The sequence below is a fragment of the Rana temporaria genome, chromosome 9 (genome assembly GCF_905171775.1).
Source record: "Rana temporaria chromosome 9, aRanTem1.1, whole genome shotgun sequence".
Lineage (NCBI taxonomy): Eukaryota > Metazoa > Chordata > Amphibia > Anura > Ranidae > Rana > Rana temporaria.
Window position 1 is genome coordinate 15,462,587 of NC_053497.1, and position 13,397 is coordinate 15,475,983.

The following is a 13,397-nucleotide window of genomic DNA, read 5'->3' on the forward strand; positions in this document are numbered from 1 at the left end:
GGGCGGCGAGGAAGAATGAGGGGGAGGGGACAGCTCCATATTTTTGGATATCCAACAAGCTCTGATAGGTGTAATGGTCCGGTAATGGTTTGCAAACCTTGGCCCATACAGTATATCGTACATGAAGTTACAGGGATTTTAACATGGCACGAGCCACTGATTAATGTCCTTTCATTTCCATTTTTACTTTAGAAATAGAATAACACTTCAAATAGCTCTATAATACATAAGCAGGTCAGTAAAATAATCTCACTTACATCCATCAGCTTCAATCTTGTTCACATACTCCTTTGCACTCTTGATATTCTGAGCTGTGGCCTGGATGGAAGTGCCGGGTCTCCACACCTGTACTACATCTGAGAAGGTAATGATGTTAAAGTGGTCATCTCGGTGGAGGTCATTTAAGATGACGTACATAGCACTCTTTGTCTGAAAGGATAATTATAATGTACTTTGTTACTTGTCTGAGTGCAGTGATGGCTAATTGTACAGTTAACCTTCTATTTCTGAAATTATACAGGTTTTTTAAAGACCCAAAACTAAGGCAATTAAAGTAATGTAAAGGAAAAGTTTTTAGTTTTTCAGGGACGGATTAGAACCTCTGCCAATGATGGGGCACTATTCCTCCCACTGACACCAATGATGGGACACTATTCCACCCACTGATACCAATGATGGTGGCACTAATTCTTTCCATTGACGCCAATGATGGGGCACTATTCATGCTACTGACACCAATGATGAGGCACTAATCCTCCCACTGACACCCATGATGGCAGGTTATTATAGATGCCAGGACTATTTCTACTCCCACTGGCAGGGCAGCCATCAAAAATTTTGGGGCCCCTTACACGGTTTTAGGCATGGCCCCCTGGAGCAAACCGGTGGGGGCGTGGGGTGCTGATGAAAAAAAAACAAGTGTAATCTCTTCTCTCCTGACACAAGATAATACCATCGGGCCCTTTACAGGTGTAATGCAAAAAATAAAATTAAAATAAAACCGAGAGGGGGGCCGGCCGGGCCTGTAAGGCCTCGTACACACGGACGGACTGTCCAATGAAAACGGTCCGCTGGACCGTTTTCATCGGACAGTCCGCTGCCGGATTTCTGTCTCATGGTTGTAAACATCATCAAACAGAAATCCGCGCGGACCCCTAAACGCGGTGACGTGGCCGCGCCGTCGCCGTGACGATTACGCGGCGACGTGCGCGGCCCTGGAAGGTCAATGCTTCCACGCATGCGTCGAATCACTTCGACGCATGCGAGGGCTTTCGGCCGAGCGGACATGTCCGGTGAGTCTGTACAGACGACCGAACATGTCCGACGGACAGGCTTCCAGCGGACATGTTTCTTAGCATGCTAAGAAACATTTGTCCGCTGGAAACTGTCCGATCCGCCGGAAAATTGTTCGGTCGGACGTACAGACGACCGAACATGTCCGCTGAAACTGGTCTGCGGACCAGTTTCAGCGGACATGTTCGGTCGTGTGTACGGGGCCTAAGGGGCCCTGGGGACCATTGGGCCCCTTACAGGTGTAATGCAAAAAAATAAAAAAAATGGGAGGGGGCCAGCCGGGCCTGTAAGGGGCCCTGGGGACCATCGAGCCACTTACAGGTGTAATGCCAAAAAAAATGTGAGGGGGCCAGCCAGACCCCTGGGAACCATCGGGCCCCTTACAGGTGTAATACCTGTACCCCCCTGATGGTGGCCCTGCACACTGGACACAATTCAACCCCTCTAAAATCTGAAGGATAGTAAACTGGCCCTTTGCTTAGAAAGTTTGGCGACCTCTGGTCTATATCATACTTTCTCAACCTTTTAAGGGTGGAAGAACCCTTGAAAAAACTTTCCGGTCTCAACAAACCCCTGCTAATAATTACTATATCTACAGATCACTGAACATTGGTGTGATGGTTGCTAAAAAGAGCATTGGTGTAAGTGGTTAATTACCCGAGAGGCTGAAATTGCCCATTGCTGAGGAAACCCCTAGAAACCCTGGAGGAATCCTAGGGTTCCATGTAGCCCTGGTTGAGAAAGGCTGGTCTATATTAAGTAGAACTAGTAGGATACTTACATGACAATGTAGAGATATAACAGCACTCAAATATATATAGACACACACAGAGAGTAAGATACATAGGCTACACAGGGGGTTGATTTGCTAAAACTGGAGAGTGCAAAATCTGGTGCAGCTTTTCATGGCAGCCAATCAGCTTCTAACTTCAGCTTTGATAAAAAAAAAAAAAACATGGAAGCCGATTGGTTTCTATGCAGAGCTGCACCAGATTTTATACTCTCCAGTCTTATTAACCACTTGTCTACCGCCATATAGTAAAATGACGACTGCAGGCACCCTCCCTCCCTCTGGGTGGACGTCATATGACGTCCTTGTTTTCCCAGCATTCTGGAGAGCGCATCACTGTGTACTCGATGCTCATGCCCAGCAACCGCGAAGGCCGTCGGGCACCCGCCATTGCTCATCACAGGGCAGGGACGTGGATCTGTGTGTGTAAAAAATAAAATGAATAATAAAAATTACATACAACTATCCCCCCTTTTGTAGACGCTATAACTTTTGCGCAAACCAATCAATATAATAATATAATAATTAGCTCAGAGTTCAGGAGTGTGATGTGCACAGAGGGCAGGGTTCGGGAGCTTGGCTACGTACAGAATGCAGAGTTCAGGAGTGAGTTACGTAGAGAGCGCAGGGCTCAGCATTTTGTGCTGTGTACAGGGTGCAGGGTACAGGGTTGAGCTGTGGACAGAGTGCAGGGTTTAGGGATCACACTGTGGACAAGTTGCAGGGTTCAGGGGTTTGCGCTGTGGACAGAGTGCAGGGTTCAGTGTTTAGGGGTGTGCTACACAAAGAGTGCAGAGTCCAGGAGTTGCGCTTTGTACAGAGTGCAGGGTTCAAAAGTGCCCTGTGTACAGAGTGCAGGATCCATGTGAGAGCTACATGCAGGGTTCAGGGGGGGTTCAGCTCACACCACCACTACCAGATCTCCCAGCCCCCAACTACTGCCCTGCCACTCACTACTGACAAACCCCTGCAATGGCAAATTACCACCCCCTAAATAACGCCCAGCCCCTCACCACTAGCAGACCACCCTCCCCTGTGAAATCCCCAGGGATAAGCACTTAACTTTTGGTATTCAAGTGGTTCATCCAGCCTGTGTGTCCTCCATTTCAGCCTGTGCCTGCGTGTCCGGCTGACCACTTGGCATGTAAGTTCATTTTTGTAAGCTGCCTGTTCGGCTGCAGCATCTCCGCGCTCGCCTTGTACAGCCTGAAATCGGCGCATGCGCAGTAACAGGAGTCGGGACTCGCCGAGACCATAGAAGTTTCTGTGTTCACAAGTGACGGGAGGAAGAGCGGGTGAGAGCCGGAGGTGGTGGACGACGGCCGCTGCGGGCCACATGACAAGGCTCGGGGGGCCACATTCGGCCCGCGGGCCTTGTGTTTGCCACCTGTGCCATAGAGTATATTTTCTATTTGCCCCAGTGACCATTGTTATTGGGACCATGTAATAAGAAAGCCAAATTTTTACAGTTGTTGCCAAAACAGATGGCAGTTGAATGAATGAATGAATGACTTGTATAGCGCAACTCATGCGAACTGAATCGCCTCTGGGCGCTGTTTCCAGCCAGAGTCTGCTTGGCTGGTGTGGTCATTTTTCCCAGAAGGATCGTGACACGCTGGGGACACACAGTCATACACATATATACTGGGCCAATTTGGACAAGATCCAATTTACCTACCAGCATGTCTTTGGAGTGTGGGAGGAAACCGGAGTACCCGGAGGAAACCCATGCATGCACAGGGAGAACATGCAAACTCCAGGCAGAAGGTGTAGTGGTCGGGATTCGAACCAGCGACCCTTTTGCTGCTAGGCGAAAGTGCTACTCACTGCACCACTGTGCTGCCCCTTGGCTGGGCACAATTTGATTGTACTGTATATTTAGTCACATCTTGTGTCTGCTCATCTAGATTCAATTTGCTAACTTGTGTAGCTTCTATAATGTGTTATGCTGTTTTGCATGGGTGCCAGGTTCACTTCAACAACTGGACCCGACGTGCCACAGATGGACTCACCTGTTTAATCTTCGAGCCAAACATCGACCCGCTGACGTCAATAACAAAGATAACATTTTTCTGGATGGTCGGAAGCCCTCGTGGAGCGAAGTAGTGAACAAAATATCCATTGTATATCTAGGTTACAGACATGAGTAATGGTGAATTATTTTTACAGGTTTATAACTCTCTGTGATAAATAGCACCTTGTGTGTTACATATCACACATCTACCTGAACATCTCCTGCAAGGTCTTTCAAGGCCACATCGTACTGGATAACAAAATCTGCTGCAATGCCGGAACTGGATTGGGCAGCTTGTTCCTTTGGCGTTGGACTGAATGTGATTCGAGCACAGTGGGGGGTTTTCTCTAATTCTGTGGACGGAGGCATTTTTGTCTCCCCTGTAAAAAAACAGACATATAAAGGGTTCAACAAAGCTTGCTTTCTTTTGTAGTTTGTTTTTTACACATACGTGGGACATCCATAATTGTTCACCCCATCTATAAGGTTGGCTGCTTGTTTGGCCAATAAATAACTTTGGATAGAGCAGGGAATGATAAACCCACGTTTGATCTTTTGTTTCCATCTGTGTTCCATTTGAAGGATTTCCTTCTCTTCCCAGCCTGTAGACACAGCAGGAACGGAAAGCAACCCTATCCCGTCCACCACTGTCATTAATACAGGTGCCCCAATTAGAAGACTCCCTTTATTCTATGTAGCGCTACCCCCTCAGGAGCCGCTGGTTGATTTGGGATCGGCGTATTAAGTTACCTCTATGTAGTGTCTAGGGGCGAAGGTAGTGAGTAGAGCAGTAATTGAATGTCCAATCTGCAGATAAGGTTTTTCTGAATGCTTTATTTTTCTGGTCCAACACGACCAACACATCAACTTGAGGACAGGATAGGTTGATGAAAATAGAGTAACTCTGCAGTATCAGGCTTTGAATGAAGAAAGCAGCTCTGCCTTCTGTAATTATAGCGATACGTCGCCACTCTAGCCAGAGTGGGTGAAGTGCCCCCGGACAGACCTCTGCCACAGGCCCGGCAGTCAGAGCGCCACTTTAGGTTGCTGGGAGAAACAAGTCTCTGCCACAGACTTGGCTCTAATTAAATGTTGAGGCCTCTGCCACAGGCCTCCCAATAAATCTCGTTAGGGTCACCAGTTGACAGTGTAAGTGTACCTGTCAATGTCCGGTCACCAGATCCCCGATGGTTCGTTCAAGCCCTTTTGGATAACCTGCCTCCGGGTTCTCCTCAAGCCGATCCCCCACCGAACGGCATACAGCCTGGGACCTTCTAGTAGAAGTGGGGACCCAGTAAGTCACTGGGGCCCCTTGGCAGCATCAGTTGCTCCAGGCCAGGAGGTCCCAGAGTCAGGAACTCTGCATAGCACGCGACCCCAGGCCAGGTGGGCCATAGTGGTGGGGCCCCGTGATGTGCGCACACCCTAAAGGTGGGTGCCACACCCGGAACCAGGAACCCGCGAAGAACCCAGAACAATGGCCTTCGCCACAGAAATACTCCCTCCCAGCATGCCCCGCGAGGGAAAATTCCTCCAATTGGCTGCTAGGAAGAAGCGGCTCCGCCTGGACCTTTTTGGCGCCACCTGCCGCCCAGAGATGAAACTGTATCCCTGGAACGCAGACTGACACACAGAACAATCCAGATTTGGCGTCAGCCAAATTTGACAAAAATCAAGAATGAGAGCAACATAACTCTCTCATTCCCCCACTAAATTTTGCATAGTGTCCTTTCTGAAAGTAAAGGGGCGCCACACTATCTTCAGGTACCAATGTAAAACTTGTGAGAGCATAAATATCTTAGCAGGGACGCAGACAGCAAACACAACCAGGCAGGGCTTCTAAGTCCTTACCACGCTATCCAAAACTAATAGTTTGTTTCAGAGACATTTTAATAAACCCTTGGAGGGTGTAGTGTAACACAAATTGAAGTACAAAACCCCTGCTAAGAGGCCCAGATAAAATTTTATTTACATAAAATTCAGGGAGACAATCTAAAAAGTAGTCGACACATTTCAGCTAATTATTATGCAGCTAATGCTCATTCTCCTGCAGCTACTGCTCATTCCCATGCAGCTTATGCTCGTGCACATGTATCAGCACAAAGATGAGCTCAGGCTAATCTCCAGTATGCCCTGACACACATAGGCGCATTTCTGTGCGCACATCTTTACGCATTGGCACAAAATGGCCTATTTGAAGGAGACCCTGCTGGATGCCAACTGCTGGATGTTCTTCAGCTTCCCTGATCCGTGTTCCTGTGTTCCTACTTGTGCTGACTGATCTTCCGTTGCTAACCCGGCTTCTTCCTGACCTTGCTCTGTGGATTCTGGATTCTGATGTCAGGTTGCCTCTGACTTCTCTGCCTGATCTCAAGTTGCTACTGGATCTTGTCCCTTGCCTGCTTCCCTGGTACCAACCCCGGCCTGCGTCCTGACCACACTGCTGTCTCGCAATGTTTGACCCCGGCTCACCTTGGCTATATGATATACCATGGTAGTCACCTGCTATAAAGCTACTGGCACCGTGCTTCTTTGAGCCTTATACCTCTGCCACCATATTCAGGGGTGCTCGGACCAGAGCCACAAGGGAAGCCCTCTGGTCAACTCGGCCTCCAACCAAGGTACGTGACAGCTTTCGACAACAATGTTAATAAACTAGATGTGAACTGGACCTTTAATATTGTTTTTGCCAGTGTGATTACAAACCTTGTCATCAGCAGGCAAGTTGCTACCAAACCAGCTGCTGATAAGGCCTGTGCTGTCAGACCCCCTGAAACACGTTGGCTACTTTTTGGATTGTCCCCTTGACTTTTATCACAATAAATTGGTATCAGAAACCTTTTGTTATTTTTGTTTTGCTATGAAATAAATGTTTGATTGTTATATTTGTGCTGTAAAGTTCATGGGGGACCAATAAAATCCACCTTTTCATTCGAGTTCTGCAATCACATATATGTAGAAATGTGGTGCTTTTTTAGATTATTTTTTTTTGGTGAGGCGCGGACATAGTATTTGTTCAATCTGTCAATAGCAACTTTTCGGAGCCTCCCAAGTCACATGCCTGATGAAGGGGTCCTGCAAGGCTCCCACTTATAGGCACAGCCATTCTACAGGAATGTGTGCATTGGGAATAGTGTGTTGCAACTTGTCCATAAGAAGCCAGAGGTTAACGAACAAGCAACAACCCCCCCTCAATAAATTACAAGCAACACCCCCCCCCCCCAAATCCCCAAATTAATTACTTGACAAAAAAAATTGAGAATTTAATGCTTCATGATCTTAAAATGTTAACCATAACTGGTCTTTGCCCTTACCAGTACTCCACACATACCTCGAACAGAGTTGGTGATCAGTCGGCTGGTACGCAGAGGCAACACCCGGACATACTCCATCCCAGTTCTTTCAGAGATTGTCACCTGTACAGTGAGGTTCTGGACTATCTGGTTGGGCCTCAAACTGACAGCATACTCATATTTTCCCAGTTGTCTTCTCAGCAGCTCTTCGTAGGTGAGATCAAAGGTTATTTCACCTCCGGCCTCTACATTGACTGAAACACGAAACTTCTCTGTCTCGCGGTCCCTGTGGTGATGTAAAGTCAGACACTATTATGTACAATGTTTTATAAGTTGACTGTAGAATTGGGCTGAAAGTCTGACAAGTAGAATATTTGTTAGAAGGGCTTCTGTGTTAGAAATTACTTTGGGTTGGCCAATTGAATTGGAGTGGTATCCGAAAGCTTTTGAGTCTTAAAGCCTAGGTTCATGTTTTATTTAACTTTAGTTTGTTTGGACCAAGCTGTTCCAAATTAACTATTTCCTTCACTAATGCATGCACCAGCTGTGTGCACTGCATCATGTGTATATACTGTAGCATCAGCTACATACAGTATACAGTGATTTACTGCTCAGCCATTTGCAGGAAGCATTGTGTTTTATGAATCACAATCTCTACGTTAGCCAATCAGAGGAAGCATTGTATAAAATACAAAGCTTCTTGATATTTGGTGTACCAGCCCCAGAGCGCTATGCTCCAGTTGGTCTTGCCATGGGATGCCCTTCTTCACAGATCCATACCACACCTGCATAAGCATGAATTAAAGCTGGAGGGGTTTATGTTCTTGGTGTCCAGGCAACCTCTAGCCCAGGGGTGCCCAACCTTTTGAAGAGTGAGGGCCACTTAAGCAACTTCGTAACCAGTCGCGGGCCACAATGAGCGGAGCGGGCGGATGACAGGTCACGGCTACTCTATAGGCCCTCTGATCCGCCCTGATGGAAGGGGATGAATTCCCTTCTGTTTTCCAATTGGAGGTAGGCGGGCGTAAACGGACACCGGACTCTCTGAAGAGGTGAATTGAGGGTCCCATTTGGTCGGGCTGGTTGTGTGAAAAGGGCCTAAGACTGCTTTCACACTAATGTGCTACGGTTTACCCACACTGCGGGTTCAGCGTAGTGCACCTGTGTCTATCCTGCGGGTTAGCTGAACTTTGCCATTGACTCCACCTGTGGCAAAAGCCAGTGCTGTAGAGGAAACATTGGCTTATAGGGCTCTGCTCCGCAGCAACTTTCTTCCTCTACCACCAGCTTCATTCACACCACTGATGCTGTGGTATGACGGGTCGGCAATCTGCGATCTGGGCTTGCCAACCCGCCATTCCAGAGCAGGAGGTCGCGGGCCACATCAAAGGGCTCCGCGGGCCACATGTGGCCCCCGGGCCACTGGTTGGCCACCCCTGCTCTAGCCCGTCAATAAGCTTTACTGAGGTTAATCAGCACCTTATCGGGACAATGATATATGAAACGCTAACCTCTATTACTTACTGACACCCATGCTAAATATTTGAAGGATTGGGGTCCATAGCTGGACTCCAAAGGGTACCTGCACCTACATAGTTTCCTCCTCTAGCTATGACCAACCTCTCAGGGCTTCATGGGCACTGTCAAGGTTGGGCCTCGTAAAATTCCCTACACCCTTGCCCTTCTCCCTTGTTCCCTCTACTCCCTTCCTCTTTAAACCTACCTTTCTCTCCACTTGCTTATGTCTCTTTCTCAGCCTTCTCCTATATCACAGTTGTTTACTTTCCAACATATAGATCATCTGTACATTTCCTTTGCCCAACCATTTGATGATAATTATTGATTTGACAACGAGGAACTCCCAAAAGACTTGATAGCTACCACTCATGTTTTTTCATGCCGGAATCATTAAGCTGTTCTTTTAAAAGTGTTACTTGTTTTTTTTTATTGATATTCTTCTTGATAACCAGACAACGGAAATTCTACCTCATAGTTATAATCCTGTTATGTCATTTGTACCCTATAACACATTGTACCTGCTGGGAAAAAAATCATCTTTTGTGAAACAAAATACAAAGCTTCCCGTAAATGGCATTCTGTATTGATATCAGACTAGTACAAGGTGGAATTTTATGTGTTGATTTGGGTTCCTGCACTTAAAGTAGATCTAATCTCAAGCTCTAAAATTTCATACAACAAGTTGTAAGATGTTCATGCTAATTTAAAAGATGTTTTGATATTTTGTTCGCTTTTTATATGACTTTTTTCACCAACAATTAAAATGATCTTAGACTCTTTCATCTGGTTTTGGTCTGGCGCTCTTTTCTATATTTCTATGGTTTGTGAATGGTGCCAAGTCAGCAGATAGCTTTACTGTCCGGACAGACTGGGTCTGGTATGCCAATGCATAAAACGGCATTTGAAACAGAACTCTAGGGCTACATTTTTTGAGTGGGAGATTTAACTGTCTGTTGGCAGTTATTTTATTTCAAATAAAGAAAGAAAGAAAAAAAAAGACCTTCAAATCAGGTACTAGTAATATATTGCTATCCAGAGACCACGGCAGAGTTAACTGTTTAAACTAATAACCTTTACTCCCAAAATTACTGTTTACAGGGCTACAATGGAAAAATTCACACAAAAAATGAATAAACCTACCAAAAGTAGTCCAAAGACCGAAAACTGGCCAACCAGCAACAGGGTCATGGGTGACCAAGGCTCATGGATGGGGAGAGAAGGGTGGCCCTTTGTAGTCCGATCCAATAGAAAAGCTACTATAGCTTAAATTGCTGAAAAGGTAATGCTGGTTCCTATATAAAGGGTTTAAAACACACAGTGCTTTGCAGTTTGTTGTGTATGGGGCTGTGTAGCTGCAGACCGGGGAGGTGCCCATGCTGACTCACGTCTAGAGCCTACAATGAGCATCAGAACTGGATCACAGACAAATGCAAGAAGGTGGCCTGGATTGATGAATCACGTTTTCTTTTACACCATGTGATTGGACATGTGCATGTGCGTTGCTTACCTGGTTGGGAGATGGCACCCGAATGCTCTGTGGGAAAAAGGCAAGTCAGAGAGCCAGTGGTGACGTCATCTCTGCTCGCGGCCGAGAGCTAAGACATCTAAACTACACGCTACATGCTATCTTTATCTAAGCCTGCTGTAAGTGTAATTGCTTTTACCTATTAAACTTATCTATCAGTTTTACGCTATGGAGCTTTTATGTGTTTGAGAGCCATCTACCCTGAGATCTTGACGTGGGAAATTAGGCTGGCCGGGAGCCCTCCATCAGAAACGGAATCTGCTGTGCTATCAAGCCAGCAGCATTGGAGATCTATAGGCTTGTTTTAAGCCTGAGGTGAAAGGCTTAGGGAAAGGGAGCACTGGTTTTGCACATTATGAACCATGGGACCTGCTGTGGAGTCAAGCACTTTATTGGAGCACATGTGCACTTTTGAAAATACTGTTGATTGAAGCACCTTATTGATTTATTTTTTGGACACTTGATTGTATCTTATATTTATGCACATATCTTGGAGTGTGGAGTGTGCACAGAGACTCACATTTTTGTATATATAGAGAGAATTTTTTACATATATTTCTGTTTATTATACATCATATATATATATATATATATATATATATATATATATATATATATATATATATATATAAGTCATTTATTCATATATTTATTGCATGTCTTGTCACTTATTATCATATTCTTATGCACCTGAATTATTAGTGGTTCATGGTGTTAAATAATTATTTATATATCACTTCACCTTGAACAGTGTTATTTTACATAATATATCTGGTGGTATCCTTCACACCACCTTTTGGTTCACGTTTACAATAAACGTCACTCAGCCTTACCCCCCTCATCATCCCTGTGATTGGTGTTGGGTATTGATTAAGAGTGATACATCTTCTTCTGGCCCATTTGGCTCATTTTATTTGGATTTGGATTGCGATTCAAGCATTTTAGACCCCAGTTTGTATTTAATATAATATTTCATTTATATCTTTGTCTAGTAGCAAGCTCCATTACCCCTCCCATATATCAACTTTTATCAGTGTGTGAACACTACATTGTCATGGCTACTGCTTGTTGGTATTTTATTTAAGGCCCCGTACAGACGACCGAACATGTCTGCTGAAACTGGTCCGCGGACCAGTTTCAGCAGACATGTTCGGTCGTCTGTACAGCCGAGCGGACAGGATTCCAGCGTACATTTGCCCGCCGGCCCTTTTTCGAGCGGGCAAATATTTCTAAACATGTTTAGAAACATGCCCGCTGGAATCCTGTCCGTCGGACATGTTCGGTCGTCTGTACAGACCTACCGTACATGTCCGAGCGGCCGCCATCCCTCGCATGCGTCGAATGACTTCGACGCATGCGTGGAAGCATTGAACTGCCAGGGCCGCGCACGTCGCCGCGTCATCGTGGCGGCGACAGTGCGGCCTCGTCGCCGCGTATCGAGTACGCGCGGATTTCTGTATGATGGTGTGTACAGCCATCATACAGAAATCTCCGGGCAGACATGTACGCTGAAAACGGTCCGGCGGACCGTTTTCATCGTACATGTTTGCCCGTCTGTACGAGGCCTAAGTGTAATTTTAGCTTTTAGTACTTATTGCTCTAGTTAGTGTGGTTTTGCGCATTAGTTCCCCCCTATAATCAATACTGGGAGTACGCTATAGGCCCCCTAACCTAAAGGGAGGAGGGGGAGGCGCACCTTCGGTAAAAGTAGCGTTCGTAATGAAGATAGCACATTCGTCACGCTGTAACAGATTGAAAAGCGCGAATCGTCTCTCACCAAACTTTTACTAACACGCAGTAACATGAGATTAGTAAAAGCAGCCCCAAGGGTGGCGCAATTGGAATCAAACTTCCCCTTTATAGTGCCGTTGTACGTGTTGTACGTCACCGCGTTTGACGAGATGTTGTCTTGACAGTGTGTATGCAAAGAAAGCTTGACAAGATTCTCAACAAGCCTGACAAGAAACTCGTCGAGGAAAACGACGTTTCATTTACAACGAGATTCTCAGTCGTGTGTACGAGGCCTAAGATATATTTATTTGGTAAAGTGGCAAATTGAGTATAAACCATGATCGGATTGTATGATACTAATTCCAATGCAAAGAAGGTGCTCACCTTGTTCCTACGTGGGCTGTGGTCTTCCCCTGACGCCTTGCTTCATCATACATCTTCTTAGCTTGATGTTTCTCCTTAACCTCTGCTACGTGTGTCTTACCATTTACTGTGCTGCAGGAAAATAATTGTTTTATTAGGTAACCCAAAATGCTTTTGCAGTGATAAACATGATGCCATAAATTTGTAAAGGCTTCCTACATTTTGGTGCTAAAGACTATGGCCCGGATTCAGATAGAATGGTCTATCTATGGGCGGGCGTAACGTATCGCAGATACGGTACGCCGCCGTAAATTTGGGCGCAAGTTCCGTATTCAGAAACAACTTGCGCCCTTAGTTACGGCGGCATAACGTATGTGTGTCGGCGTAAGCCCACCTAATTCAAATGTGGATGATGTGGGCGTGTTTTATGTATATTAACTGTGACCCCACGTATTTGACGTTTTTTACAAACGGCGCATGCGCCGTTCGTGAAAAAATCCCAGTGCGCATGCTCGAAATTACGCCGCAAATCGTCAATACTTTAGACGTGAACGTAACTTACGTACAGCCCTATTCGCGAACGACTTACGCAAACGACGTAAAATTTTAAAAACTTTACGCGGGAACGACGTCCATACTTAACATTAGCTATGCCTCATATGGCGGGGTAACTTTACGCCGGAAAAAGCCTAACGTAAACGACGTAAAAAAATGCGTACGTTTCTGAATCGGCGTATCTAGCTCATTTGCATATTCCTCACGTAAATATACGGAAGCGCCACCTAGCGGCCAGCGTAAATATGCAGCCTAAGATACGACGGTGTAAGACACTTACGCCGGTCGGATCTTAGAGAAATCTATCCGTAACTG

General features: G+C 45.9%; 1 protein-coding gene across 2 annotated transcripts in view; it reads right to left on the minus strand.

Annotated features, from left to right (window-relative positions):
• Positions 1 to 13,397, minus strand: part of ITIH6 (inter-alpha-trypsin inhibitor heavy chain family member 6) — an 81,275-nt gene that overhangs the window by 19,744 nt on the left and 48,134 nt on the right. For both annotated transcript variants that reach the window (XM_040322847.1, XM_040322846.1), the window contains exons 4-8: positions 12,549 to 12,659; positions 7,429 to 7,676; positions 4,308 to 4,477; positions 4,096 to 4,212; positions 258 to 429 (exon numbers count right to left, since the gene is read on the minus strand). In XM_040322847.1, the coding sequence (XP_040178781.1) occupies positions 258 to 429; positions 4,096 to 4,212; positions 4,308 to 4,477; positions 7,429 to 7,676; positions 12,549 to 12,659 (818 nt within the window). The remainder of the gene's footprint in view (positions 1 to 257; positions 430 to 4,095; positions 4,213 to 4,307; positions 4,478 to 7,428; positions 7,677 to 12,548; positions 12,660 to 13,397) is intronic.